Source organism: Anser brachyrhynchus (assembly GCF_964034855.1).
Source record: "Anser brachyrhynchus genome assembly, contig: SCAFFOLD_173, whole genome shotgun sequence".
Lineage (NCBI taxonomy): Eukaryota > Metazoa > Chordata > Aves > Anseriformes > Anatidae > Anser > Anser brachyrhynchus.
In genome coordinates, this window is record NW_027664135.1 from 74555 (window position 1) to 101837 (window position 27283).

A 27283-nucleotide genomic window follows, 5' to 3' on the forward strand; every position below is an offset into this window, starting at 1 on the left:
GCAACCTTGTGCTGAATCACAAGGAGATAAAATGAGTCATAGCCCAGAGACATTTCTGCTTTACTTTACGAGGTCCCCTCTGTGCTTTATTGTATTCCTTGAAATGAAAGCCAGTTTCTTTTATTTGCGTGGAGTTAGTCCCTTCTGCCTCTGCTCCTTGCACCTCACCTCCGTCCCCCCTGCCTGTCTCCCTCTCTATCCCCCAGCCGCAGTCCCTGCCCCGACCCTCTGGGTGCTGCAGGGACAGAAGGAATATTTCTTTGGAGACGCTGTCACGCTGGTGTGCACCACTCCCCCCAGCATCACTGGGAAGCTGACGTACCAAATTTTTGGCGAGGCTGGCTGGGCAGTTTCAGGATTTAGCTCGACGAATAACTACACGTTTGAGTTCGTCCTCTCCCGAATGCAACACAGGGGGCCGCATTTCTGCAGCTATTCCCTCAAGCAAGGTTGGAAGCAGCTCATATCCCCAGCCAGTGAAAAACTGGTGATCAAGATTGGAGGTGAGCTGTGTGATTTCTTTATCTTTCTCTCTGCTTTCTCCCTCCTCTCTGAGAACTATTCAGATGCCCAAACGTGGGTGTCAGCTATCGCCCCGCAATGTGACAACTCACCTGGAAATCAGGATTGGTGGGCTTTGTGGTTTAACCCAGCCCATCCCCAAAATCAGTAGGATTTCTGGGTGGAGGATTTATCTTTCTGGGACCAGCATGGTCTGGAAGGTGGCTGCCACTGGCGCTCTTCTCATGTCGTGGCAGGAAGCCTACAATCCCAAGCTTTGCTGCATGCAGTGGGAAGGCAAACAACTGGAGATCCGTTCGTGCTGTCCTTATTGCTACGTCTCCATTTATTCCTCCCCTTTTCTCAGACCACCTTCCCCAGCCCCTGCTGATGGTGGAGTCCCCGCTGGGAGAGGTGATGGCAGGAGATCTCCTGAGCATCATCTGTAAGGCCCCTGGAGACGCCACTGTACGGAGGTTTCACTTCTACAGGGATGGCCAAGAGGTCCTCCCTACGACAGAAGGCTCTGAGGACAATGCAGCAGATCACGGGGGCAATTTAAGGACTTCCATGGTCCTCCAGCTCCCACGTGCTGGTCCCCAACAGAGTGGAAACTTTACCTGCAAGTATGAGGAAAAAAAGCCTGAGAGGTGGATCCCGTCCTTCACAAGCCAAGCCGTGTCTATCAGTATAAATGCCCAAAAGAAAGGTGAGCTGGCCATCCATCCACCCACCTAACAATCTGTCAGTCCATCCACCACCAACCCATCCATCCACCCATCCAGTAACCAGCCCATTAAACCATCCCTCTCTCCATCTGTCCATCCGTCTGTCCCTCCCTCTCTCCATTTTTTCCTGAAACGATTCCATTCCAGTCCCTGTACGTTCCTCTCCAAACTAGCTGATTTTTGCACCGGGCAGCTGCTCTATCTATCCGATCACCATCCTTCTGTCCATGACTCAGCCCACCCAGTCTTGCACCCACCTCTCCCTCCCTCTCAGCCCTTCCATCACCCCAACCACCCCAAACAAGTATCGAGCATCCCTCTGTCCACCTTTATGGCTCAGCAGCCTCTCCTTGGCCTCCCGAGCCATTGTTCCCAAATTTCTCAGTGCCTCCTGCAGAGCCAAGCAAGCGGGGAAAGTCTTTGGGTGTTCAGCACTCAGGACCTGAGCAGAATGCCTGGAGACGGAGGGGTGGGGAAAGGGAAAGAGAGATGGTGGCGGAACGATGCTCACAGCCTTCCCTCCGTCAGCACGCATGAACTGTGTCTACATCTCCTAACCTGTCCCACCCTCTTGCAGGGAAGAGCTGCTTCCTTCTTCTACGGCTCCTGGTTGTGGGCGGCTGCTTCCTCACCATCAACAGCCTCATCCTCCTCTTCTTCTGGGCCCGGGGGAGAACCAAAGGTACACCCTGAGCTGAGGGGGGAATCGCCCCACCTTTGGGCTCCCCACCACCCACCTCGCTCCTTCCCGCAGACGCCTCGTTCCTGTCTGGAGCCAGCCCTGCCGGGATCTCCCAGCTGCACGCCAGATCCCCACACACCCTTCAGGAGGAGAATAAGTATGAGGAACACTAATGAGAGGAAGATGCTGTGGGCGATTCCACCCCCTAAAGACCGCTCCCTGCTGAAGACGCATCCCAAAAGACTGGTGTGCAGCCAAACAGGTGCTCACCTGTGGGAAAACAAAGCAAGGAACGGTTCCTGGGAGGATGAAAGAAGTAGAAAGGGGTCATTTCACGTGGTAGAGGGGAGGGAGGAGACATGGACGTTGTCGGGAAGGGTGATTGTGAAAGAGAAAATGAAGAAAGACCAGAAATAAAAATGGAAATTGTGAGGAAAAAGAAAGGAGTGAGAAAGGGTGAGAAATGAAATGGAGAGACAAACAGTGTGAGTGAAAAATGAAAGCATGGACAGAGGCTGAGACAGAGTGAGAAAGGGATGGGGAAGAAAAGGGATGCCAGGAGCATCGAGGAGGGCACGACGGTGGGAAGAGCAGGTTGGAGAGGTGAAGGAGAAGAAAAAAGGTGGAAGGAGAGTCCCCAAATCAGAACAAGCCCTTGTGCGTGTCATTAACTGGATGGCCACCGCTGTCACCTCGCCTGGTTGTCCCGGTGTGTTAGGGATGTTAGGGCATCCAGGGAGGGGTGGGAGAGCCGCTGCAGGTGGGGTGGGTGGCTGGGGGCTCTGGTGTTTGGGCTTTTGGAGGGGAATGTCCCATAGCCCATATACGTGGGAGCTGTGGGGCTGCAATAGGAGGATGCTGGAAATGCAGAGACTGGGAACGTGTGAAAATGTGGAGGTGGCATTTGAGCCCCTGGGGGTGGCGTACAGGGAACTGGGGGGATATTGGGGTGGGACGTTAAGGAGTGAGTGGTGGATATTTGGGGCATGTGCGGGGCTATGGGATATGGCATGCCACCAGCACTGGATATGAGGGGAATGCAGGGATGTGGGGAAGCTGCATGATCAATATGGGAACCTGAGCTGATGGGGGCGCGCTGGGAAATCTGGCTATGGATGGCACTAAGGACAGGGGGCTTTGGGGATACGGCAGGCTGCTGGGGAGGGATATGGGGGCAGGAAGGAGATGGCGACCCTGCCGATGGGATACAGAGCGACTTTGGGGCAGTATGAGGCTGTGAGATATGAGGATAGCGGAACCGCTGGGGCCGAGAAGCCCGGGTCTGAGCCCCTGTGGGGCTGAGGCCGCTGGCCCCTCTTGGGAAATTTCCACCTGCATCTTTGTCCCGTGACATTGCCTCAGCCCCCTCAGTCACTGCAGGGTGCTGGGGAAGAGGGAGAGCACAGCATGCCATGGCAACGTCTCTCATCTCTGCTTGATTTTAGATGATGACGATGTTGGCTCTCGATATCCAGCTTCTCAGCTGGATCATGGTTTGGAGCCTCAGGAGGATCCCCGAGGTACGTTGCGAGTGTGCTTCCTTGAAGGAAGATGGCTAATGGGCTGTAATAGTTTATTCAGGGTCTTCCAAGTGCGTTTGTGCCTTGAGGGGGCTTGCACAAATGAGCCCTGAATATTTCTTCACTTGGAGAGATGCCACCCCTGCCCCTCTCCACAGAGAGGGAAGAACCCAGGCTTTTCTTCCTGTTTGGGCCATGTCATTACCTGAGCCCCAGCCAGTGCCTCCCGGTCACTGAGGAAGAGGCAGGCCCCAAGAGGCAATGGAAGCTCCCCTTACCTGTGTCTGATCCCACTTGTGCCCACAGGCAGTACTGGTCAAGTGCCTCCATGGAATCCTGCTCCTGAGCCTGCCAGTATGGGTCCCACAGGTGGTAAGTTGTCCGTGTTCATTTCCTTGCTGTTTGTTAACGGTTTGTTGAGCTAGCTCAGCAAGGGTTCAGCTGCTCACTGGCCAGGGGGCTTCTCCATGACAAACATGGATGATCATTTTTCCCGGGGTCTGCACGCTCCCCCTGCAGTGGGGTCTTCCTTTGTGTCCAGCAGAGATCTTCCCGTAAGAAACACCTGAGGGGCCACATCTTTGGCGGCGTGGTCCCTGCGGGGTGTTGCGCACAGCCTGGAGAGAGGATTTGGGAAGAGGCCAAGAGGGAGCCTCCAGCTCAGCAGGCCCCTTTGCGGCTTTGGAAATCCTGGCTCGTGTCTGGGTCCCACATCCTTGCCTGAGCCCCCTCCAGTCGCTGCAGGTCACTAAGGAAGAGGTAGATCACACCATGCACGGGGAATGTTTCTCTTCTGTGCTTGATTGCAGCAGTTCTCGTAGGCTCTGGCTACTCGACACCTCAGCCTGATGTGGACCACGAGCCTCAGGTTAATCTGCCAGGTAAGTCAGCGGAAGGCAGGAGCATCTAGGTGCTGCAGAGCCAGCAGGCACCTTGCGCTTGAGTTGAGACCTGGGGTGGGCACGGGGAGGGCCCTTCTCCGGGCAGCTCCACGCACGCTTAGTTTGTACCAGCACGGTGCCACTGCAGGCACCCAGCAACTGTTTGCAAGATGCTCTGGAGTGGCAGGGAGAGACGAGTGCCGTGGAGCAGTCCCCTCTTTGAACCGCATTCTCTGTCACTCTGGTCAGAAGGAGTATGTTGGCGTAGTTCACAGGAGGGACTCCGCTTGTGTTTACAGATGGGACCGAAGGCGAAGGTGATCCAGGCTCCCAGATGGGTTCCAGGACTGAAGCTCTGGGAGATGGCCTGGGTAAGTTGTGGCTTTTGACTTCCTTTGAGAGCTGCCAGCTCAAAGCCCAAACGTCAGCCAGGCATCTCTGCAGGTGGGAGGGTACAGACCGGCACGTGTGTGTGCCCTGTCAAGGCACGAGCCCTGGTATGCTCTCCTACTGAGCTATTGATGTAGATGGCGCTGGGACAGAAACTTCTCACGGGTCTTTGGTTGCAGAAGTGTCCCCAGGGAGGGCTTTGCCAGACCCTCGGCTGCTTCCTGCGCTGGAGCCCAGCTGGTATCCCAGGGGTGGGTAGTCATTTCACTGACTTCACAAACTAAGCCCTGCTTCTCCAAATTGCACTGGTGCCAAAGTTAACTTCCTACTTTCTGTTCAGGTCCTCTAACAGCGAAGGACAATGCTGAAATAAGAAAATCTTCCCCAACATCCTCTGACATCGTAGAGGATATCATAAAGGAGTTAGAGAAGGCAGCACCTGGTGGGTATATTTCACTCTGTCCGCCATAAGACTTGGGAAGCTGAGGTTCTAAATCCATGTGTGGACACACCGTAACCTGCACAGCAGGAAGGGATGGATCAGAGCGGAGACACTCAATTTCACACCTAGCAGGCACTGGTGAGCGCCAGAGATGGCCGAGAGCCTCTGCTGCCGCTTGTGGGTCACGCCGTGTCCCAGGGGCAGCTGCTAGCCCAGCACTACCATAAGTGGTCCGAGCTGTTCCGTGCAAACATTGGTATCCAGCCAGCAGCAACTGGTGTGTGCTTGCAACTGTGCCCGGAATATGGTTCAAGGAGGAGCAGTTCCTTATAGTCACACTGTCCTGCTTTCTTTCTAAAGGGCTGGTTAGAGAGACTGTGCCGAAGGAGGTGCTTTGGCGAGGAAGCGGTCGCAAGCTGCCACTCCCTGGCAAAAGAACAGAGGCAATGAAGTCAACTGCCCCACCAGGTAAAGGCTGTTTCTTGGTCATCCGCTGTCACCAACCAGAACCAGCATGCGTGTGCAGGTTCTTGCCCTGGTACCCGCTCTTGCAGCTCATGTCAGCAGCCAAACCCAAGAGTGTCAGTAGGCAGCAAGTGTTGCAGAGGAAGGCAGGAGTGGCTCCCTGAGGATGGCTGTCTTCCCCGGGCTGTGACAGCATGTGGACCCCTGTCCCTGCGGGGGCCAGGTCTTCAGGTTCACCCCGACCTGCCTGCTCTGCACATGCTGTGCCGGGAAGAACGGCTTTTCGCTGGTGACGATAGCAAGATTGAGTGGCTTAGCAGTTACAAAGACATGTCTTCTTTCCTGTAGCATATTCTCCTGTTTTTAAAGGACAGGCTCAGCTCAATTTGACCAGATCGTGGTGTTTTTTATTGATTACTCTACGTCATGCAAACAGTGTGCAATTTACTTCTTTTTATTGCACTACCATACAAAGAGGAAGATCAGCTATTAAGACTAGAGGTAGAAATGTAAGTCCTAGAAAGGGAAAATGCTAACAGGGTTTGGAAGAAATAATTTCACTGGTCTTAAACGCTCTGCTGTACTCTGAGGTCAACTCATTAACTTGTTAAGGACTAAACCTGAAATTACAGGTGCTCATCACTTCTGAATATCACTGCTGTTCTCCTGAACATCTCTTAAACCTAGCTACAGCTAGCTGGGAAATCTCCACCTGCATCTTTGTCCCATGACATTGCCTCAGCCCCCTCAGTCACTGCAGGGTGCTGGGGAAGAGGGAGAACACAGCATGCCATGGGAACTTCTCTCATCTCTGCCTGATTTTAGATGACGATGTTGCTTCTCCATATCCAGCTATCATGGTTTGGAGCCTCGGGAGGATCCCCGAGGTAGCAGAAGGAAGGAGCATCTAGGTGCTGCAGAGCCAGCAGGCACCTTGCGCTTGAGTTGAGACCTGGGGTGGGCACGGGGAGGGCCCTTCTCCGGGCAGCTCCACGCATGCTTAGTTTGTACCAGCACGGTGCCACTGCAGGCACCCAGCAACTGTTTGCAAGATGCTCTGGAGTGGCAGGGAGAGACGAGTGCCGTGGAGCAGTCCCCTCTTTGAACCGCATTCTCTGTCACTCTGGTCAGAAGGAGTATGTTGGCGTAGTTCACAGGAGGGACTCCACTTGTGTTTACAGATGGGACCGAAGGCGAAGGTGATCCAGGCTCCCAGATGGGTTCCAGGACTGAAGCTCTGGGAGATGGCCTGGGTAAGTTGTGGCTTTTGACTTCCTTTGAGAGCTGCCAGCTCAAGCCCAAACGTCAGCCAGGCATCTCTGCAGGTGGGAGGGTATAGACCGGCACGTGTGTGTGTGCCCTGTCAAGGCACGAGCCCTGGTATGCTCTCCTACTGAGCTATTGATGTAGATGGCACTGGGACAGAAACTTCTCACGGGTCTTTGGTTGCAGAAGTGTCCCCAGGGAGGGCTTTGCCAGACCCTCGGCTGCTTCCTGCGCTGGAGCCCAGCTGGTATCCCAGGGGTGGGTAGTCATTTCACTGACTTCACAAACTAAGCCCTGCTTCTCCAAATTGCACTGGTGCCAAAGTTAACTTCCTACTTTCTGTTCAGGTCCTCTAACAGCGAAGGACAATGCTGAAATAAGAAAATCTTCCCCAACATCCCCTGACATCATAGAGGAGATCATAAAGGAGTTAGAGGAGGCAGCACCTGGTGGGTATATTTCACTCTGTCCGCCATAAGACTTGGGAAGCTGAGGTTCTAAATCCATGTGTGGACACACCGTAACCTGCACAGCAGGAAGGGATGGATCAGAGCGGAGACACTCAATTTCACACCTAGCAGGCACTGGTGAGCGCCAGAGATGGCCGAGAGCCTCTACTGCCGCTTGTGGGTCACGCCGTGTCCCGGGGGCAGCTGCTAGCCCAGCACTACCATAAGTGGTCCGAGCTGTTCCGTGCAAACATTGGTATCCAGCCAGCAGCAACTGGTGTGTGCTTGCAACTGTGCCCGGAATATGGTTCAAGGAGGAGCAGTTCCTTGTAGTCACACAGTCCTGTGTTCTTTCTAAAGGGATGGTTAGAGAGACTGTGCCGAAGGAGGTGCTTTGGCGAGGAAGCGGTCGCACGCTGCCGCTCCCTGGCAAAAGAACAGAGGCAATGAAGTCAACTGCCCCACCAGGTAAAGGCTGTTTCTTGGTCATCCGCTGTCACCAACCAGAACCAGCATGCGTGTGCAGGTTCTTGCCCTGGTACCCGCTCTTGCACCTCATGTCAGCAGCCAAACCCAAGAGTGTCAGTAGGCAGCAAGTGTTGCAGAGGAAGGCAGGAGTGGCTCCCTGAGGATGGCTGTCTTCCCCGGGCTGTGACAGCATGTGAGAGCAGTGCAGCGGAGAGACGCTCGCAAAGCTCTGTGGCTGTGGCTAGAGAGGGGTCACCTCCCAGCGCACCCAGTTCCCAGGGATTTTGGAACTTTGCTCTTGGGGGAACGAGGCCGTCAGAAGCCCATTGAGCAGACGATGGGAAACGGGACCCCTCCTGTGAGCTGAGGCCCAGAGTGATGCCCTGACCCAGTGCAGATGGGGCACTGCCTCACTGGCACTCCTGGGCTCCCGAATTTTGTTCAGTTTTGTCCCTAAGGCTCCGAGTGTGCCTCGAGCAGCGAAGGTGGGCAAGCACCTAAGACCTTTTAGAACTCCAAAGAGCTGGGGGAGCAAACCTGAGACACTGGGCCCTCAGCATTATGGCAGGGAAAACAAAGGATGGAGGGAAAACAAAGCTGAGAGGCAAAAGGGAGGCTCCAGAGTGCCTTGAGTTGCAGTGCCTTTGGCAGATTCCCCAGCTTCTGCTGAACCTCAGGAAGCATTGCGGCCTGAGGATTTTCACTTGCTCAAAGATGCTAACCAAATGAAACAGAACACTTCCTGGCAATGCCAGACCTCCTGTGAGATTACCAGTAGTGCGCAGGACACAGCAATGTCCACAATTGTTCTTGCAGGCGTGGATGGGGAGAACAATGCAAACACCGCAAAGCCCCAGAATTTCCGAAGTTACTGCATAGAAGGCGCTGTGGCATTCTTGGTTCTCGTCCTGCTTGGGACAGTTGCGTGCTGCGTGCTGTGTGCTTGTGGGGCGTTGGAGGCAGAAAAACCAGTGAGTTGTTGTTCCCCCGCTCCCTCTCCTCCTCTCCCCCTCCCAAATTCGTTACCGTATCTTTGTCAACATTATTATATGGCTGCTGCCAGCCAGGAAGCAGTTGTCGTTAGCGTATTGTGAAGTGAGCAGTTAGTTTTTGACCAGACTCTTCTGAAATTTCTGCTGTCCAGTGCTTTAGGTGGCCTCTAATTCCTGGGCATTCTGTTCTGGAGCCCATTTTTCTGTTGCTGGTCTTAGCGAAGCTTGGCCCTTCCGCAGCAAGAGCAGAGCCAGGGACAGCCGTAGGCAAAGCAAGGTCAGGAAGAGAAATGCAGGAGCTGAGAGAGAGTGCCATCAGAGAGAGAAGCGCAGCAGTGCCAGTTCCCCCCCAGCACAAGGCACCCTGTTCTGGGATGCCCTGAATTGCAGGTGTCCGCCTCAGCCAAGGTGTGCCAGCTACTGGGAGCATGGGGATGAGCCCTGCCAGCTGCGGGCATTGCCTTGGAGAGGGGCAGTCGGTGTGTCACAGCCGCACCTGAGCGCTGCCAGCGTGCGTGTCTTCAGCACACACAGAGCTTGTGTGTTTAATTACACATCCCAAAGAGCGGATGGGCAGCACCTCACCGAACAGGGAGCCGAGGCCGTCACCTTGTTGGGCCAGGGCCAGGGCCGGGCAGGGAGCTGAGTACTGGTCCTTGCAAGGCGCTCTGAAAAAGGGCAGTCGGTGGCTGTGGTGACCGGGCCCTGCAGAGCCCGGCTGTGGACCCCTGTCTCTGCGGGGGCCAGGTCTTCTTGCTGGGACAGCATGTGCAGAGCAGGCAGGTCAGGATGGCTGGCGAGCCGCTGGGGAGGAGACAAGCTGGGGCAGGATGTGGAGGGGAGCAGAGTCCCAGCCGAGGGCACAGGGCACCCTGTTTTCTGCACAGAGCATGTTTGCCCACATCTCAAGCACAGCCGGATGCCGGCACCCTGCTGCCTCGCACCCGCCTGGCACCGCAGCACGGCCTCAGCAAATTCCTGTCTCCGCAGGCGCCTCGCCACAGCCCAGGCAGCCCAGACATTGACACCCGCAGCCGCTCCGTGAGCCCCTACAGGCAGCCTGACCACCGTCGTACGCCTGAGAGCCAGGCCCGACACCAGCGGCCACCATCAGTGCCTGGAAGACCGACCCGCCTGCCACCAGCCCGGCCTCCACAGCCCCCACGCACGGCAGCAGACCAATGGAAGGCACGCGACCGGCCCAGTATCCTCCAGTCCTCGTGGACACAGACATCACCTCCACAGCCCCCTCCACCCTCTTCCAATGGCTGGGGCAGCCCCCCCCGGGGTGCAGCCTTGGCCATACCTTCAATAAATATTGAATAATACAGCACAGCAGTCCGGGTCTTATGTACAGCAACACCCAGGAACCCACAGCAGGACTTTGTGACTGATTGACAAGTAACCCTGAGGGTCCTCGGTGCTGGGGGTCAGCCAGACTGTGCCCACCATGCAGGGAACGCAGGGGAAGGGAGCTGGGGAGCAGCACAGCAGGAGCAGACAGAAGGGCTGTGAGCGCGGCAGCGACCCTGCACAGCGCTCACCCGAGAACCCCCTGCTCAAACTGGCAGTGCCGCAGCCACACACAAGCCCGGGCCCTTCCTGATCCTGGGCCGAGGCCAGGCTCCCCACAGCCAGCCCTCCTCAGGTCCTGACCCTGCACGGATGGCCGATTTTGGCCAGGGCACCCCATGCCAACGCTCCTACGGCTCAGCTCTCCTCAAGGAGTACAAGAAAAAATTCCTAACTCTTTGGAGTCAGGGCTGGGATTGCCACACGCTGGCACAAGCAACTGGAACCAGAGGGGAGACCCGAGGTGCTGCCACCACCAAAGGTAAGAGATCCTCATTTGCAAAATCTCACTTGAGGGTGGCCGTCTCCTCCCATGTGGCTCCTTGGAGGAGCAGAAAGCTCGGGTCGAGCTCCGGAGTCCCCTCTGGGGGTGAGGATGAGTTGTCTCCCCGTGGATGGGCCCAGGGTTGGAGGGCACAGGGCTGAAGCTCTGTCTTCTCGGGGACAGCCAAGCCTCACCTTCTGTCCTTTGCCATGTACAGGCCTCAGCTTCTTCCTCCCTCAGATTTGTCTGGGGCCAGAAGCCGAAGGAGAGAAGGCTCTCAGTTAACGGTTAACCGGTGCACGGTTAACGGTTGGACCTGACCATCTTGTTAGCATTCACGAAGACACATAAGCCACAAAGTGATTATATGAAGGTGCTTTTATTAGGCGCTGGAAGTTAGGGGCATGCCTGCCCAAATCTAACTTCGTCCGATTTGTTCACTCAGTTCTCTTTTATCTCCTAAAATATTACATATGCATTAAGTTTTACAACACATCTATGCATATTCATTTCCTAGCTCCGCCTAGCCCCGCTTTGTATGCTAATTATCTAATCAGTCCTTCTGCGCTTGCATATCACTCTCTGGTGGTCGTCCGGGTGGTCGTCGGGATGAAGTAAGATGTCTTCATCAGAGTTGAACTTTTTACCTTTACCTACCAGTAAATTCTCTGATGATTGCCCGTGTGGGATCTGTACCACTTGTGTCCATTAACCCAATTACTAATATTCCATCCGCTAAGAATTTTATCCAACCAGCTTGTTGTCATATCTTTCTCTTCCTGTTCTGCATCTTGTTCCACTCGAGCCAGTTGTTCTATGTCATGTTCTATATCAATAGTCACATTTGGAATGTGGATGCAGCAATGATCAATACGATCTTTTAGAAATCCACATACTCCATGTTCCGTTAATAACAGCGTATCTAATGCCAATCGATTTTGTAGCACCATTTTAGTTGTAGCTTGTAGTTGGATATTAAAATCTCTAAAGCCTTACTTGTCCTGTAAGTTTATAAATCGTTTCTCTATTTCGATAAGCAGCTACCTGTGCAAATAGAGATTCTAATGCCCAACTGAATTTTAATTCTATCAGTTCCTTTCATTATGGCAAAATCTTTAATCAATCCTACCAGTAAATTCTCTGATGATTGCCCGTGTGGGATCTGTACCACTTGTGTCCATGGTACCTGGTCCTCCCTTTTTCTTCTAGATCCTTTTTGGTGGGCTACCAATATCCCTTTATCCAATTTTGGATATACCAATATTTCTCTTATCCCATAATCTGTGCTATTTTCATGTGTTACTATGCACCGGTAGTTTCCTTCGTTGACATTAGTAACACTAAACAGGGTGTCAACCCCTACTAACAAATACCTATATCCCCTAGTCCTAGGTAACTCTACAAAATCAACTTGCCAGTAATCTCCTGGTTCTATCCCTACTCTCACTCTTCCCATTTCAGCATGTTTTCTTGCTACTGGATTATTTTTCAAACAAATCTCACACTTTGACGTTACTGATTTTGCCACTGTTAACATATGTGTAGAGATAATGCTACGTTTTAAAAATGTTACCATTGCCTCTGCACCCCAGTGACACTCATTACGTCTTATCTGAAGTATTTCTCGCATCACCAAGGGGGGTATTACTACCTGGCCCGTAGCGGTTACATACCATCCATCAGAGTTCTTTCGGGCCTTTAGGAGATCTGCTAATTTCTCATCCTCTGGCGAATATCTTGCTTCCTTGGGAAGATTAAGACGAGTGGGGCCTGCCTTGAGTGGTACCAAAGCCATCACATTCCGCACCTTCCGAGCAATTTGTCGAGCTGCTTGATCTGCCAACCGATTCCCTTCTGATATCTTCGAGGTTCGTCCTTGATGGGCTTTGCAGTGCATGATAGCCACTTGTTTTGGTTTTTGTACCGCATTTATCAGACTTAACACCTCCTCGTGATATCTTATATTGGCCCCTTGTGAGGACAACAGCCCTCTTTCTTTCCATAATACTCCATGAACGTGGACCACTCCAAAGGCATACTTTGAATCTGTCCAAATATTTCCCATCTTTCCTTTACTCAGTTCCAGTGCTCGAGTTAGGGCTAACAGTTCTGCTCGCTGTGCTGATGTTCCAGGTGGTAAAGGTTTTGCTTCAATTACTGTCTTCAGGGTTGTTACTGCATACCCTGCATATCGTGCTCCATTCTTCACAAAACTACTACCATCAGTAAAAAGTTCCCAGTCATACCTTTCAAGGGGTACATCCTTCAAATCTTCGATCAAATCCATTCAAATCTTCAATCTCAGAGATCTTCTCCAACCTAAGTGATTCCATGATAGTTCAGCAAGTGTCAAACTGTCCAAACAAATTCTGTCATACAAAAAGGCAGAAGTAAATCCTTTAAAAGGTTATAGTTATAATTTGGAAAGAAGGAAGATCAGCTATTAAGACTAGAGATGTAAATCCTAGAAAGGGAAAATGCTAAAAGAGTTTGGAAGAAATCTTCTGACTGGTCTTAAACGCTCCGTTGCACTTCGAGGGAAACTCATTAACTCTTTAAGGACTGAAGCTGAAAGTACAAGTTTTGTGTCCTGAAGGGCATAAAATTATTGGAGAGTGTCCAGAGGAGGTTGCTGAAGATGGTGAAAGGTCTGGTGGGCAAGAGGTGTGAGGAGCAGCTGAAGTCTCTTGGTTTGTTCAGCCGAGAGAAGAGGCGACTGAGGGGAGGCCTCATGGCGGCCCTCAGCTTCCTGAGGAGGGGAGTGGAGGGGCAGGCGCTGATCTCTTCTCTCTGGGGACGCGAGGGAACAGCACGGAGCTGGGACAGGGCAGGTTCAGGCTGGGCGTTAGGAAAGGGTTCTTCCCTGTGAGGGTGGCTGCCAATACTGATGCCTTGTTTGAGAAGTGTCCCATGGTGGTGGTTCTTCCAAATCCAGGTCACAGAAGAAGCAGAGAAACAGCCTGCATGTTTTCCTTGCAGCAATGTCTTGACAGGCACTTTGTGAAAGCCAGCAGACACAGGCGCTGAGGAGAGAGGAGGCTTGTGAGAAAGCTGCATTTGCTCAGCATTTTCTGGCTGATGTTGTGGCCTCAGTCTGCAGCGCTCTTGCTGAGAGCGGCTCTTCCTGTGACTCAGCTGAGAGAGCTTTGTAATTTCTTCTTTTTCCGTGTGCTAGCGCCCAAAGTATGAAGATGATGGCAATGCTGAACACAGAGGGCTCCTGGTTTTGAGAGCCCTTCCGCCTCTTTCTTAAGCATTCCCTGAGTAAGGGAGAAATGAGTGGACAGGAGAAACTGGACGCTCCTGTTGTCTCACTCCCAAGCCCTCGTGCAGGTCGAGGGGGCTCTGGCCCATCTCCGTGATGGTGGGGAACTGCAGGAAACAGCCAGGGCCAGAGAGGTTTCACAAAGCTCACCCCTTTAGCTATTGATCAATCTTCTGCTTTTGTTAGTTCAGCAACACCTCTGTTCTGGTTTGGTTTTGCAGCACTGAATTCATTAGAGAGCAGAAGTGGGGGACAGCCCTGCTCTTGTGAGAGAGCCTGAGGAACCCCTAACAGTGCCGAAGGGCAGCAAAAGTACGATTGATACCAAGATCATGTAAAATCCTTTTTTCTCTCTTTCTCTTCCCCCATTTCTTTTTTATGTATTTACTTATTTATTTATTTTGACGGGATGCATGAATGAGAACCCTTTATTGTAAATACCGTGCATCTGAAAGGGTGAGCCTTCAGCCAGACGTACTGGCAAGCTTTGGCTCAGCCCCAGAACTACATCATCATTGGCATAAGCACGACTGGTTGGGCAGAGGGCTGTGACTGGAGTGCTGCGAGGGACGGTCCTAGGCTCATCAGGAGGGATAGGCAGGGCAGGTGAGGCAGGGGGCTGGCGCAATGACACGGTTGAGAGCCTCTGAGTGAGGATTAAGGGACAAACCAATTAAATGGATGTTGTGGGAGTTGGAGATAGGCCTCCCATCCCGGGTGACTACACGGCTGGATGGTTCAATAAGGAATTAGGCAATGTCTCCAGATCAGCTGCCCTTGTCCCTAAGTGGGTGGGTGACTTTGGGTTGCCAGATGTTAGCAGGGAAGGACAAGGAACAGACACAAACAGGTCCAGGAAATTCCTAAAGCACCTCGATGATAACTTCTTGATCCAGGTACTAAGGGAGCTGACTCGGAAAGGTGCCCTTCTAGATTGCTGCTTGTAAACCGAGAATGTCTCCTGCGTGAAGTGGCGAATGGCAGCCATCTTGGCTATGGTGGCCACAAAGACGTCGAGCTGAAAATCTTTGGTGATAGGAAGAAAACTGCCAGTAAAACTTCCACCAGTGGCTGTGCCACTGCCGCAGACTCACCACCGGGTGCCGCCTCAGCACAGGTTGGTGGAGCCAGAGTGGTCTGGGGGGGTGGTGGTGGGATTTGTGTCCCCTCATCTTTGGGGAGCACCACGTTGTCCTCTGAGGGGAGTGGCGGCTGCCCCCTGCTCCTGGTCAGGTTCCAGGGAGCAGGGAGCAGCTGCCCCGGGAGCAGAGGATTCAGGAGAAGCGGTGGTGGGGGACCGGGGTGGATGGGGGCCTGCAGCAGGCAGGAGCCTGTGGGGTGCAGGGGCTCCCTGTGCGGCATGGCCCCCAGGCCTCAGCTCCAGCGGCGGTGGGGCACCAGTGTCCCCATCACCATGGGCTGACCCCAGACACAGCTGGGGGGACACGGAGGAGCAGCGGGTAGGGGCAGCACCGCAGGTGGGAGCGGCACCACACGAACTGTGAGCCCGGCACCCCAGACCAGGCATTGGCCTTAGGCAGCAGGTGGAGGATGGTGGGGATGTGAGCGGGCTGGTATGGGATCAGCATCGCTCCAGGGATGGGGGCAGCAAGCAGGCCCTGGAGACAGGGGTGGGGGTAGTTTGGGGTACTTTCAGGTTAGTAGGGTTTCCTTGGTTTTCCACCTCCTCTCTTTTGCAGGGGTGCCAATGCTGCTCCCATCTGTGGTGGAAGCGGGCCCTGTGGTACCGCCACTGGTACCATGGAGCTGTGATGGGGAGCCAATGGGCCGGCTGTCTGTAGGGGTCCCCAGGAGGTGCCTGTCTGGGGTGCTCGCGGTGGGTTGGGGGATGCTGGGGCTGGGGCTGCTGGGGCTGGAGTTGCCAATACCAGCATGGGCGGGGGAAGCTGGGGCTGGGCATGCTGGCACCAAGTTGGGGATGCTGCTACCAGTCCTGGACAGAGATGCCGGTAGTGGTGCTGGGACCTTGTGGAGATACCAATAGTGGAGCTGGGGGCAATCAGGGTGCTGGAGGTGGTACTGGAAGCGGGACAGTGATGTTGGTACTCGGGTGGTGATGCTCTTACTGGGGCCATGCTGCTGGTACTAGGACAGATTTGGTGGGGCATCTCCACTGGTACTGGGATGCTGATGCTTGTACTGGGACAGCAGTGCACGTAGTGGGACAGCTGTGCTGGAACTGGGACGGTGATTGTGCACCTCAAAGACTGGTCAGCCCCGTGGAAGTAATGGCTGCATTCAGAGGCGGGGAAGAAGAAAGAAGAGGTTCAACAAAAAGAGCAAAGATCAGCCACGCTTCTCACAGCATCTCCCTTTGCAAAGGCGAGTGCCCTTCAAAGCCCACAGACACCGTGTCAGCTCCTTCAACTGGCTGCCAGCCTGCGACTTGCCACCCGCAGAGCATGAATGCCATCACCTTGGCAATTCAGGAAATCATTGGGTAACATTCCCTAGTCTCAAAGACAGATTCTGTAGCCGGATAAATCACCATTGGAAATCGGGTAAAACACGAGTTTTACTTGAAAGCCTATGAGCAAGAAGTGTAAGCTGAAATGCAGAATTTCTTCGGAACTCTGCTGTGACACTGTGCCAAGCCGTGAGGTCACAACACCTCTCCGTGACGCTGCGAGGGCCATGAGGTCCCAACGCTGCTCCGTGACACCGGGAGGGCTGCGAGGTCACAATACCTCTCGGTGATGCAGTGCTGGGCCGTGACATCCCGACACCCCATTGTGACGCTGGGCCAGCCCACAGGCACTGCTCCGCACCGGTCCTGACAGCAGCAGTAGCTGCAGCTGCAGCGGCGGTGGTGGAAGCATGGTGCGAGTGTGGGGAGCCACGGCCCCTGCCTGCGTCCTCTTCCTCCTGCTGGTGGCCCTGTGTGCCCGGGGTGCCCAGGCTGCGCCATGGCGACCACCGGGAGCAGGTGGGTGGGCAGGGCCGGGGCCAACACCAAACCCTGGGCGGCATGGTGCTGCGCGGCACGCGTATGGATGGAGGGGACGGGGACGGGATGGCAGCAGGGCCGGGCGGGCACCGCGGGCAGGGGGCAGGCAGGAGGCAGAAGCCCCGCAGGGTGGCACGGTGGGGCCGTGGCTGCTGCGGGGTTGTTTCCTGCCGGGGGGGCCGGGAGCGGCGCTGGGGCCGAGAAGCCTGGGTCTGAGCCCCTGTGGGGCTGAGGCCGCTGGCCCCTCTTGGGAAATTTCCACCTGCATCTTTGTCCCGTGACATTGCCTCAGCCCCCTCAGTCACTGCAGGGTGCTGGGGAAGAGGGAGAGCACAGCATGCCATGGCAACGTCTCTCATCTCTGCTTGATTTTAGATGATGACGATGTTGGCTCTCGATATCCAGCTTCTCAGCTGGATCATGGTTTGGAGCCTCAGGAGGATCCCCGAGGTACGTTGCGAGTGTGCTTCCTTGAAGGAAGATGGCTAATGGGCTGTAATAGTTTATTCAGGGTCTTCCAAGTGCGTTTGTGCCTTGAGGGGGCTTGCACAAATGAGCCCTGAATATTTCTTCACTTGGAGAGATGCCACCCCTGCCCCTCTCCACAGAGAGGGAAGAACCCAGGCTTTTCTTCCTGTTTGGGCCATGTCATTACCTGAGCCCCAGCCAGTGCCTCCCGGTCACTGAGGAAGAGGCAGGCCCCAAGAGGCAATGGAAGCTCCCCTTACCTGTGTCTGATCCCACTTGTGCCCACAGGCAGTACTGGTCAAGTGCCTCCATGGAATCCTGCTCCTGAGCCTGCCAGTATGGGTCCCACAGGTGGTAAGTTGTCCGTGTTCATTTCCTTGCTGTTTGTTAACGGTTTGTTGAGCTAGCTCAGCAAGGGTTCAGCTGCTCACAGGTCAGGGGGCTTCTCCATGACAAACATGGATGATCATTTTTCCCGGGGTCTGCACGCTCCCCCTGCAGTGGGGTCTTCCTTTGTGTCCAGCAGAGATCTTCCCGTAAGAAACACCTGAGGGGCCACATCTTTGGCAGCGTGGTCCCTGCGGGGTGTTGCGCACAGCCTGGAGAGAGGATTTGGGAAGAGGCCAAGAGGGAGCCTCCAGCTCAGCAGGCCCCTTTGCGGCTTTGGAAATCCTGGCTCGTGTCTGGGTCCCACATCCTTGCCTGAGCCCCCTCCAGTCGCTGCAGGTCACTAAGGAAGAGGTAGATCACACCATGCACGGGGAATGTTTCTCTTCTGTGCTTGATTGCAGCAGTTCTCGTAGGCTCTGGCTACTCGACACCTCAGCCTGATGTGGACCACGAGCCTCAGGTTAATCTGCCAGGTAAGTCAGCGGAAGGCAGGAGCATCTAGGTGCTGCAGAGCCAGCAGGCACCTTGAGCTTGAGTTGAGACCTGGGGTGGGCACGGGGAGGGCCCTTCTCCGGGCAGCTCCACGCATGCTTAGTTTGTACCAGCACGGTGCCACTGCAGGCACCCAGCAACTGTTTGCAAGATGCTCTTGAGTGGCAGGGAGAGACGAGTGCCGTGGAGCAGTCCCCTCTTTGAACCGCATTCTCTGTCACTCTGGTCAGAAGGAGTATGTTGGCGTAGTTCACAGGAGGGACTCCGGTTGTGTTTACAGATGGGACCGAAGGCGAAGGTGATCCAGGCTCCCAGATGGGTTCCAGGACTGAAGCTCTGGGAGATGGCCTGGGTAAGTTGTGGCTTTTGACTTCCTTTGAGAGCTGCCAGCTCAAAGCCCAAACGTCAGCCAGGCATCTCTGCAGGTGGGAGGGTATAGACCGGCACGTGTGTGTGCCCTGTCAAGGCACGAGCCCTGGTATGCTCTCCTACTGAGCTATTGATGTAGATGGCGCTGGGACAGAAACTTCTCACGGGTCTTTGGTTGCAGAAGTGTCCCCAGGGAGGGCTTTGCCAGATCCTCGGCTGCTTCCGGCGCTGGAGCCCAGCTGGTATCCCAGCAGTGGGTAGCCATTTCACTGACTTCACAAACTAAGCCCTGCTTCTCCAAATTGCACTGGTGCCAAAGTTAACTTCCTACTTTCTGTTCAGGTCCTCTAACAGCGAAGGACAATGCTGAAATAAGAAAATCTTCCCCAACATCCTCTGACATCGTAGAGGATATCATAAAGGAGTTAGAGGAGGCAGCACCTGGTGGGTATATTTCACTCTGTCCGCCATAAGACTTGGGAAGCTGAGGTTCTAAATCCATGTGTGGACACACCGTAACCTACACAGCTTGTGTTCACAGCTTGTTGTGAACTTGTGTTCAGCTCCCGCACAGCGCTGCTTGCAGCTGGGCGAGTTCAAGGCAGGAGGCATAGCCCAAGCAGTGCTGGCTGCCTTTCCCAGTGCTGGCACTCAGGTGGAGATGCTGCGTTTGCAGACATTTCTGCTTCTGCTCAATCTGCAGTTTGAATGATGAATGTAGAATGTAGAATGATCTACAGTTGATGAATGATTCAATAAGGAATTAGGCAATGTCTCCAGATCAGCTGCCCTTGTCCCTAAGTGTGTGGGTGACTTTGGGTTGCCAGATGTCAGCAGGGAAGGATAAGGAGCAGACACAAACAGGTCCAGGAAATTCCTAAAGCACCTTGATGATAACTTCTTGATCCAGGTACTAAGGGAGCTGACTCGGAAAGGTGCCCTTCTAGATTGTTGCTTGTAAACTGAGAATGTCTCCTGCGTGAAGTGGCAAATGGCAGCCATCTTGGCTATGGTGGCCACAAAGACGTCGAGCTTAAAATCTTTGGCGGTAGTAAGAAAACTGTGAGCAAAACTTCCACCCTGGACATGGGGGGAGCAGACTTCAGGCTGGGCAAGGAACTAGTTCATAAGACTCCCTTGGGAATCTGCTTCTGAAAGTATCAGGGACCTTCAGTGCTGGTCCCTTTTCAAGAGCCATCTCTTGAGCGTGCAGGAGCAGGCTATTCCCAAGTGTCGAAGTCAAGTGGGCAGGGCAGAAGGCTGGCTTGGCTGAGCATGGATCTTCGCTTAAAGCCTAGGTGAAAAACAAAAGTTGTGTGGATACTGGAAACGAGGTCAGGCAATGCAGGAGGATTGCAGAGATGCTGTTCACCATTGCAGGGAGAAAATTCATGTAGCCAGAGCCGAGTAAGGGTAGAAGTTGGTCACTACTGTGGGGGGACAACAGAAAGGGCTATTTTAAGGATGTTAACAGGAGAAGGAGGACTGGAGATAACACTGGTCCATCACTTGATGAGGTTGGTACCTACACAAGTGTAGTTTCAGGGGGTTCATGTGGGTGTCTTTCAAAGTGACAGTCATTCTGTTTGGTGTCAAGACCGATGTCTTGGGCCGGAATGGTATTACTTTCACAAATACATCCTTGCTGTTCCCGTCCAACACACGAGTCAACATAACTCTTTGCTACATGTTTCCATTGTGTTGTAGAACCCATATTCTGTGTTCCATGGACAGAGCACTATAGGAACTAAAAACCACAAAAGAGAAGAGCTAGAAAAACAGGGTGATGCCAGCTTTCCTGTGCCTACTCTGTGTGGGGCGTCCACCTGCTGGCTGTGCCACTGCCCCAGATTCACCATCGGGTGCCGCCACAGCGCAGTTTGGTGGAGCTGGAATGGGCTGGGGGGCGGGCCGGCGGTGGGGTTCGGGGCCCCTCATCTTTGGGGAGCACCACGTTGTCCTCTGAGGGGAGTGGTGGCAGCTCCTGGTCAGGTTCCAGGGAGCAGGGAGCAGCTGCCCTGGGAGCAGAGGCTCCAGGAGAAGGGGTGGTGGGGGGCCGGGGCGGATGGGGGCCTGCAGCAGGCAGGAGCCTGTGGGGTGCAGGGCCTCCCTGTGGGGCATGGCCCCCAGGCCTCAGCAATATCGGTTGCTGGGGCACTAGTGTCCCTGTCACCACGGGCTGTCCCCAGACAGATAGGGGGACATGGAGGAGCAGTGGGTGGGGGCAGCACCGCAGGTGGGAGCTTGTCCTGGTTTCAGTTAGGATAATTTTCCTCCTAGTAGCTGGTAGGGCGCTATGTTTTGGATTAGGATGAGAAGAGCGCTGATAACATGCTGACGTTTTAATTGTTGCAGAGCAGTGTTTACACCAGGCCAAGGACTTTTCGGCTTCTCGCTCTGTCCTGCCAGCGAGCAGGCTGGGGGTGCAGCAGGAGCTGGGAGGGGACAGACCCAGGACAGCTGACCCAAACTGGCCAAAGGGGTATTCCATACCATCTGACGTCATGCTAAACAATATATAGGGGTGGCTGGCCGGGGTGGGGGGGCCAGCTGCTCGGGGATAGGCCGGGCATCGGTCAGTGGGTGGTGAGCAATTGCACTGTGTATCACTTGTTTCGTACACATTATTAGTAGTAGTACTATTATCATTATCATTATTATTATTATTATTATTTTCCTATCTTAATAAACTGTCTTTATCTCGACTCACAGACTTCACTTTCCTGTTTCTCTCCCCCAACCCAGAGAGGGAGGGGGGATGGTGAGCGAACGGCTGTGTGGTGTTTAGCTGCTGACTGGGTTAAACCACAACAGGATGGAGGAACTGCTCTCTCCTGTCCTCCGCGGCCTTATCTCCACCTCACAGCCTTCCTTCCCCTCCAGCCTGTTTCTGCCATGCCCTAAGCCCCCGGAAGCCAGCAGTGGATGAGAAAGAATCGATAGAGGGGAGGGAGCGTGCTGCCCGTAACCCTTGGGTTTTGTGCATTTGTCCCAAACCCATCACTCAGCTTTGGCAGTTTCTCTCCTCCCTCCCTTCCTTTCTCCCTCTTGGGAAGATGGAAAGGGAGAATCAGGAGCCTGATCCGAGGCTATGGAGCAGAGGGCTTCCCATGTCTCTCGAACCCCTGAACCTCTGGGCAGGGACTGGGGGAGCAGAGTCCCGCGCACTGGGACCACACGATGAAACTGAACAGGTACAGCTCTACGGGGACTGACAATAAGTGGCTCATGGAGTCGCCAAGCCTCTCTCCATCGTATTTGAAAAGTCCTGGTAGTCAGATGAGTCTCTGGTGACTGGAAAAAAAGGAAACATCGCTCCTGTTTTTAAAAAGGGTAGAAAGGAGGACCTGGGGAACTACAGACTGGTGAGCCTCACCTCTGTACCCGGCAAGATCATGGAAAAATCCTCCTGGAAGCAATGCCGAGGCACATGCAGGTTAAAGAGGTGATCCGAGACAGCCAGCATGGTTCTTTCAGCCAGCTGCCAGCAGTCCCGGGGGCCTACGCTGCCAAAAAGCAGCCTTTCAGTGGCCCACCACAAGACAAAACCCCATCCAAAAGCCAAGCAGAAGAGCTGGGTCAAGTGAAGGCTGCGAAACCTCAGAGGAACAAAGAAGGACAAGGAGCAGTGAGAGGCCCCCGTGAAGAGCCAGAAACAGCACAAGAAAAGCTCCTGTACCTGTGGGGAGTCCCAGTCCTGCTGAGAACACCCGTAATAGCCCTGTTATCTTCATCGAGCTCTGAGGACAGCATATCCGAGGATGCCAGTGAGACGACAGCCAGACTTCAGCCACTGAGTTCAAACTCAAGAAGACTGCAGAAGTTAGAGGCTGAAAAGTTCTGGCCAGTTCCGCAAGAACCTCCAGAGATGATGGCGTTGGCATCTAATTCTGAGGCCAGCAGTCCCGAGGAGCCCAGCACCACCTCTGTGTTGGTGGCAGTGACACACAAGGGGGCCAGGTCCAAGCAGTATCAACCACCAAAGACCAGACCAGGGCTGTCTACTCGTGGCCATGGCCACACTGACCAGGGCTCGTAGAGCTCCATCTGAGCTGGCAAAAGAGGTGCGTGATCAACATCTGCATCAGTCTTGGGGGCTCAAGCCTTGTAGGAAAGCAGAGTTATGGGGACAGTGGGGACTCTCCAAAGAGCTCTTAGTTTTGAGCCATGGCTTGGTTCACTTGCCACCCTTGGCACCCTCCATCACTAGGTGCAAGTTACCCAGTTTCCTATGAGGCTTTTTGGGTGGGCCTGGCAGAGCTTAGGAGCAAAACCCTGCTGGTGGCTGGGGTCTGGTGTGGGGGTAAATAGACGGAGAGAAGTGGTGGCCCTGTCTCAGTGTTGCGGCCTGAAGCCATGCCCGGGGTCTGCGTGTGGGCAAAGAGCTCCCAAAACTATCGTGTTGTTTGAGAAGACTCTTGTTTTACAGAAATCCATCTGGCATTGGGACACAAGGAGCTTTGGAAAGAAAGGGATGGAAACTAGTGGAGATGCTACGAAAGGCTGTGGAGTTTTCATTTGTTCACAATGCTCTTTCATTGCAATAAGTTTTCCAGCTGGGCTATTCCTCTGAAATCATCCCAAACTGCTGCTGGAAGCGGGGCCATATCAGGGGCCTTGCCCTGGGACGTTTTACATCTGAGGGACCTTTTCTGTGGCCTCCATTGACCACCACTGTCTGGGTGCGACCTTCAAGCCAACTCCTTATCCACCGAATAGCCCACCCTTCAAATCCATATCTTTCCAATTAGGAGATCAGGATGTCATGTGGGACCGTGTCAAAGGCCTTACAGAAGTCCAGGTAGATAACATCAGTCAGTTTTCCTTTGTCAGCTGATGCAGTGACTCCATCATAGAAGGCCACCACATTGGTCAGGCATGATATGCCTTGGTGAAACCGTGCTGGCTGTCTCAGATCACCTCTTTGTCCTGCATGTGCCTCAGCATTGCTTCCAGGAGGATCTGTTCCACGATCTTGCCGGGCACAGAGGCGAGGCTCACCAGTCTGTAGTTCCCCAGGTCCTCCTTTCTATCTTTTTTTTTTCAAAATGTGAGTGATGTTTCCCTTTTTCCACCTCAGGAGGAATCACACCTGGGAAATTCAGGCGTCATGGCGTAGCAATACTTGAGTTCATGGAGCTGGGCAAATGACCCATGTTCATTTCTGTTATTGTGGCTTCAGTGTCTGGCTCATGTGCAGGCTCTGTGTGGAAGCTGACCCGTACTAAGCGACCTACTCTGACACCAGAGCTGGCCCTGCTTTGTGTCACAGGTTGCACTGGAGACCCTTGAGGCTCCCTTCCATCCTGAATACTCCTATGAGTCCATGACTTACATATCATGCATTAAAAGAAAGAGATATATACCTGGATATCCTGATGGAGAAAGCAAAGAGAAAGAAGAGAAAGCCTTAGCTCTCCTTAGGGTGCAAGACTCCATTTGGTCAGATGAGCGTCAGACTGGTGTGAACATAAAGAAGAAAGCAGGGATTCACTTGTCCTAAAGGTGGCCATCTGGTGTTTGACAAGGGAACTCCTCAACAGCCTCCAAGAGGATGCCAGCCCTCATACTTTACAGCCTGCAGCTACCTGTGCATGGCTTGGACTACAGCTGGTGCCTCTGAATCGCCTGGTACTGGTGGCTCACCAGCAGATCACTCCTGCCCTCCGGTTCCATGAACTGGAGGTGCCCATGCTGTCCACGCCTGAACTGAGGCAAGAGGAATCCCACCTCCTGGGGGGTTGTGGGGTGCATGGGAGGGCGCTGAGTCCCCTTCCAGCCCCAGGACTATAAAGTCAGGGTGAGATCCCTCAACTGACTCAGCTGAATCCCTTCCCTCCCTGTCACCAGCTGGGTGTCCTGTCTGTGATGTGACAAAGAAAGGTGATGGCTTCAAGGATGCAAGAGGGGCAGAGCAAGTAACGCCTTGGGCTGAGCCTCTGCTGCTGAGCTGGGCTGGGCTCCTGGGACACAGGGAGCTTATGGCAAGCGAGCAGAGCTGCAGAGAGACAGCTCTGCCCAGGAGCAGCTCACTAATAGGGCTGGGGGCTCTGCCTGCAGGGGACAAGGAGAGAGGAGAAAACAGAGAGAGGTTGGAGGCAGCGTAGGGTGGGAGGACAACTGCGAGCTCCCTGCAGGAGGAATCTTCCCCAGCCTTCACATGGTAAGTCTCTGTTGTGGTTTAACCCGGCTGGCAGCTAAACACCACACAGCCGTTCGCTCACCCTCCCCCCTCCCTCTCTGGGATGGGGGAGAGAAACGGGAAAGTGAAGCCTGTGAGTTGAGATAAAGACAGTTTATTAAGACAGGAAAATAATAATAACAATAATAATAATAATAGTGATAATGGTAATAGTATTAACAATAATAATGTGTAAGAAAACAAGTGATGCACAATGCAATTGCTCACCACCCGCTGACCGATGCCCAGCCTATCCCCGAGCAGCCGGCCCCCCACCCCGACCAGCCACCCCTATATATTGTTTAGCATGACGTCAGATGGTATGGAATACCCCTTTGGCCAGTTTGGGTCAGCTGTCCTGGGTTTGTCCCCTCCCAGCTCCTGCTGCACCCCCAGCCTGCTCGCTGGCAGGACAGAGCAAGAAGCCGAAAAGTCCTTGGCCTGGTGTAAACACTGCTCTGCAACAATTAAAACATCAGCATGTTATCAGCGCTCTTCTCATCCTAATCCAAAACATAGCACCCTACCAGCTACTATGAGCTACTTAACTCTGTCCTAACTGGAACCAGGACAGTCTCTGGCTGCAGGGTCGTCTAGGTGAGTGTAGAGGACCTATGCTGCCTGCCAGGCTCAGCACTCATCCTGCCCGGAGAGCTGCCCAGGGCGTGTGGGTAGAAGCTGTGGGTGGAAGGAGCCCCCCAGCAGGGCAGGATCCTTCTGCTGTATGGGGGCTGCTGCATGGCACAGGCTGCTCATAGCTCCTCATCACAACCTGGACTTTTCCCAAGGGGCTTTTCAAGAGCAAGGTTAGAGAAAGGGCTTGAAAGGAAAGAGTTGGTACTGTGAGTTTCCTACTCGTGGCTGGGTGGGCAGTGGCAGAGGGGAATTTATTTCTTCATTCTGCAGACACCATTTCTTGTTAGGACTTGTCTGAGATGCTCCCCGGTCCCTGTAGACATGAAGAAGCCCCCCAGGCAGTGCCCTGATGCCAGGAGGTGTCTGCAGGGCAGAGCTGAGCATAGAGTGAGTGGGGTCTGTGAGCACGGATCCCTCCGCTCTCAGTAGTGTTTGCTGGCTTTTCAGGATAAGAGATGAGTATGATTGCTATATGTCTCACGACACCTGTGATTGCTCTACATCTCTACCTTCTGAGATGGGAAGGGACCTGTAAAAAGCAATCTCGCCCAGACTGCTTTCTGCCATCCCTGTTCTAGTGCTGACATTGATGAGCACTTCTGTGTTAGGGGTAACTTACTTAATCCAACAAACACCAAAATCAGGACTGATCCCTTCCCACACCATCCCCAAGAAGCCCCTGCTGTAGAGAGGGGCTGACTCCTTGGGACCTGGCAGGCAGAGGCCAGCACAATCTGCCTGCAAAAGGAAAACCTGTAGCCAGACGGCTGATGGAAAGCTCCTGGAAAGGGAAAAGTGTATGTGTGTAACTGGTGGAGCAATGAATTTACATTTGCTCAGAGAGTTCTCTCCTAATTTGTTATTGTTTTTTTCTCCTTTGACAAAGCGCCATACCCACAGGCAGCAGATGCCCAACAGCAGCTCCATCACCGAGTTCCTCCTGCTGGCATTCGCAGACACACGGGAGCTGCAGCTCCTGCACTTCGGGCTCTTCCTGGGCATCTACCTGGCTGCCCTCCTGGGCAACAGCCTCATCCTCACCGCCGTAGCCTGCGACCACCGCCTCCACACCCCCATGTACTTCTTCCTCCTCAACCTCGCCCTCCTCGACATGGGATCCATCTCCACCACTGTCCCCAAAGCCATGGCCAATTCCCTCTGGGACACCAGGGCCATCTCCTACTGGGGATGTGCTGCCCAGCTCTTTCTCTTTCTCTTCTTCACTGGAGGGGAATGTTCCCTTCTCACCATCATGGCCTACGACCGCTACGTGGCCATCTCCAAGCCTCTGCAGTACGGGACCCTCCTGGGCAGCAGAGCCTGTGCCACCATGGCAGCAGCTGCCTGGGGCAGTGGGGTTCTCAATGCTCTCCTGCACACTGCCAATACGTTTTCTCTTCCTCTCTGCCAAGGCAATGCTGTGGACCAGTTCTTCTGTGAAATCCCCCAGATCCTCAAACTCTCCTGCTCAGACTCCTGCCTCAGAGAAGTCGGGCTTATTGTGGTTGGCGCCTCTTTTGCTTTGGCATGTTTTGTTTTCATTGTGCTGTCCTATGTGCAGATCTTCAGGGCCGTGCTGAGGATCCCCTCTGAGCAGGGCCGGCACAAAGCCTTTTCCACATGTCTCCCTCACCTGGTTGTTGTCACCCTCTTTATCAGCACTGCAGTGTTTACCAACCTGAAGCCCCCCTCCATCTCTTCCCCATCCCTGGATCTGGTGATGGCAGTTCTGTACTCGGTGGTGCCTCCAGCACTGAACCCCCTCATCTACAGCATGAGGAACCAGGAGATCAAAGATGCACTGAAAATGTTGTTCCGTCAGTTGTCTTTCACCGGCGATAAGCTTCCCAACTCTCTTCAAAAGTGATTTCCATCTCATTGTGTAATCTGTGA

General features: G+C 53.9%; 2 protein-coding genes and 1 long non-coding RNA gene across 18 annotated transcripts; all 3 read left to right on the forward strand.

Moving 5' to 3' along the window:
• The first annotated feature begins 1062 nt into the window (after positions 1–1062).
• LOC308186207 (uncharacterized protein) lies at positions 1063–21110 on the forward strand. 14 transcript variants are annotated; one of them, XM_080608325.1, is made up of 19 exons: positions 1063–1210; positions 1807–1911; positions 1984–2173; positions 3357–3431; positions 3738–3803; positions 4241–4312; positions 4612–4683; positions 4882–4953; positions 5043–5144; positions 5505–5612; positions 6791–6862; positions 7062–7133; positions 7223–7324; positions 17230–17304; positions 17611–17676; positions 18114–18185; positions 18485–18556; positions 18916–19017; positions 20929–21110. In XM_080608325.1, exons 1-19 carry the CDS (start codon positions 1196–1198, stop codon positions 21093–21095), a joined length of 1677 nt encoding a protein of 558 aa, XP_080464451.1. In that variant the 5' UTR covers positions 1063–1195; the 3' UTR covers positions 21096–21110. The 14 variants fall into 14 exon arrangements, with proteins under 14 accessions (XP_080464451.1, XP_080464455.1, XP_080464457.1 ...); XM_080608329.1 differs by having other exon boundaries at positions 20934–21083; XM_080608331.1 differs by lacking the exon at positions 7062–7133.
• Positions 10481–16603, forward strand: LOC308186211. 3 transcript variants are annotated; one of them, XR_013943972.1, is made up of 4 exons: positions 10481–10618; positions 14783–15003; positions 15587–15701; positions 16059–16603. It is a non-coding gene; the product is annotated as an uncharacterized lncRNA (long non-coding RNA). The 3 variants fall into 3 exon arrangements; XR_013943973.1 differs by lacking the exon at positions 15587–15701 and having other exon boundaries at positions 16056–16603; XR_013943974.1 differs by lacking the exon at positions 15587–15701.
• A 3537-nt stretch (positions 21111–24647) lies between the features above and the next one.
• On the forward strand, positions 24648–27257 carry LOC308186224 (olfactory receptor 14C36-like; the record flags this gene model as incomplete). The annotated part of the gene is made up of 2 exons (XM_080608344.1): positions 24648–25351; positions 26277–27257. The coding sequence occupies exon 2, from the start codon at positions 26298–26300 to the stop codon at positions 27255–27257; it is 960 nt and encodes a 319-aa protein (XP_080464470.1). The 5' UTR covers positions 24648–25351; positions 26277–26297.
• Positions 27258–27283: the final 26 nt, after the last annotated feature.

Bases quoted from the DNA above. Each gene is read 5' to 3' on its own strand.
- LOC308186207 (XM_080608319.1), top strand. The intron at 2,174-3,356 runs GTGCTCACCTGT...GCTTGATTTTAG, and splicing joins ACTGGTGTGCAGCCAAACAG to ATGATGACGATGTTGGCTCT. The intron at 6,863-7,061 runs GTAAGTTGTGGC...CTTTGGTTGCAG, and splicing joins AGCTCTGGGAGATGGCCTGG to AAGTGTCCCCAGGGAGGGCT.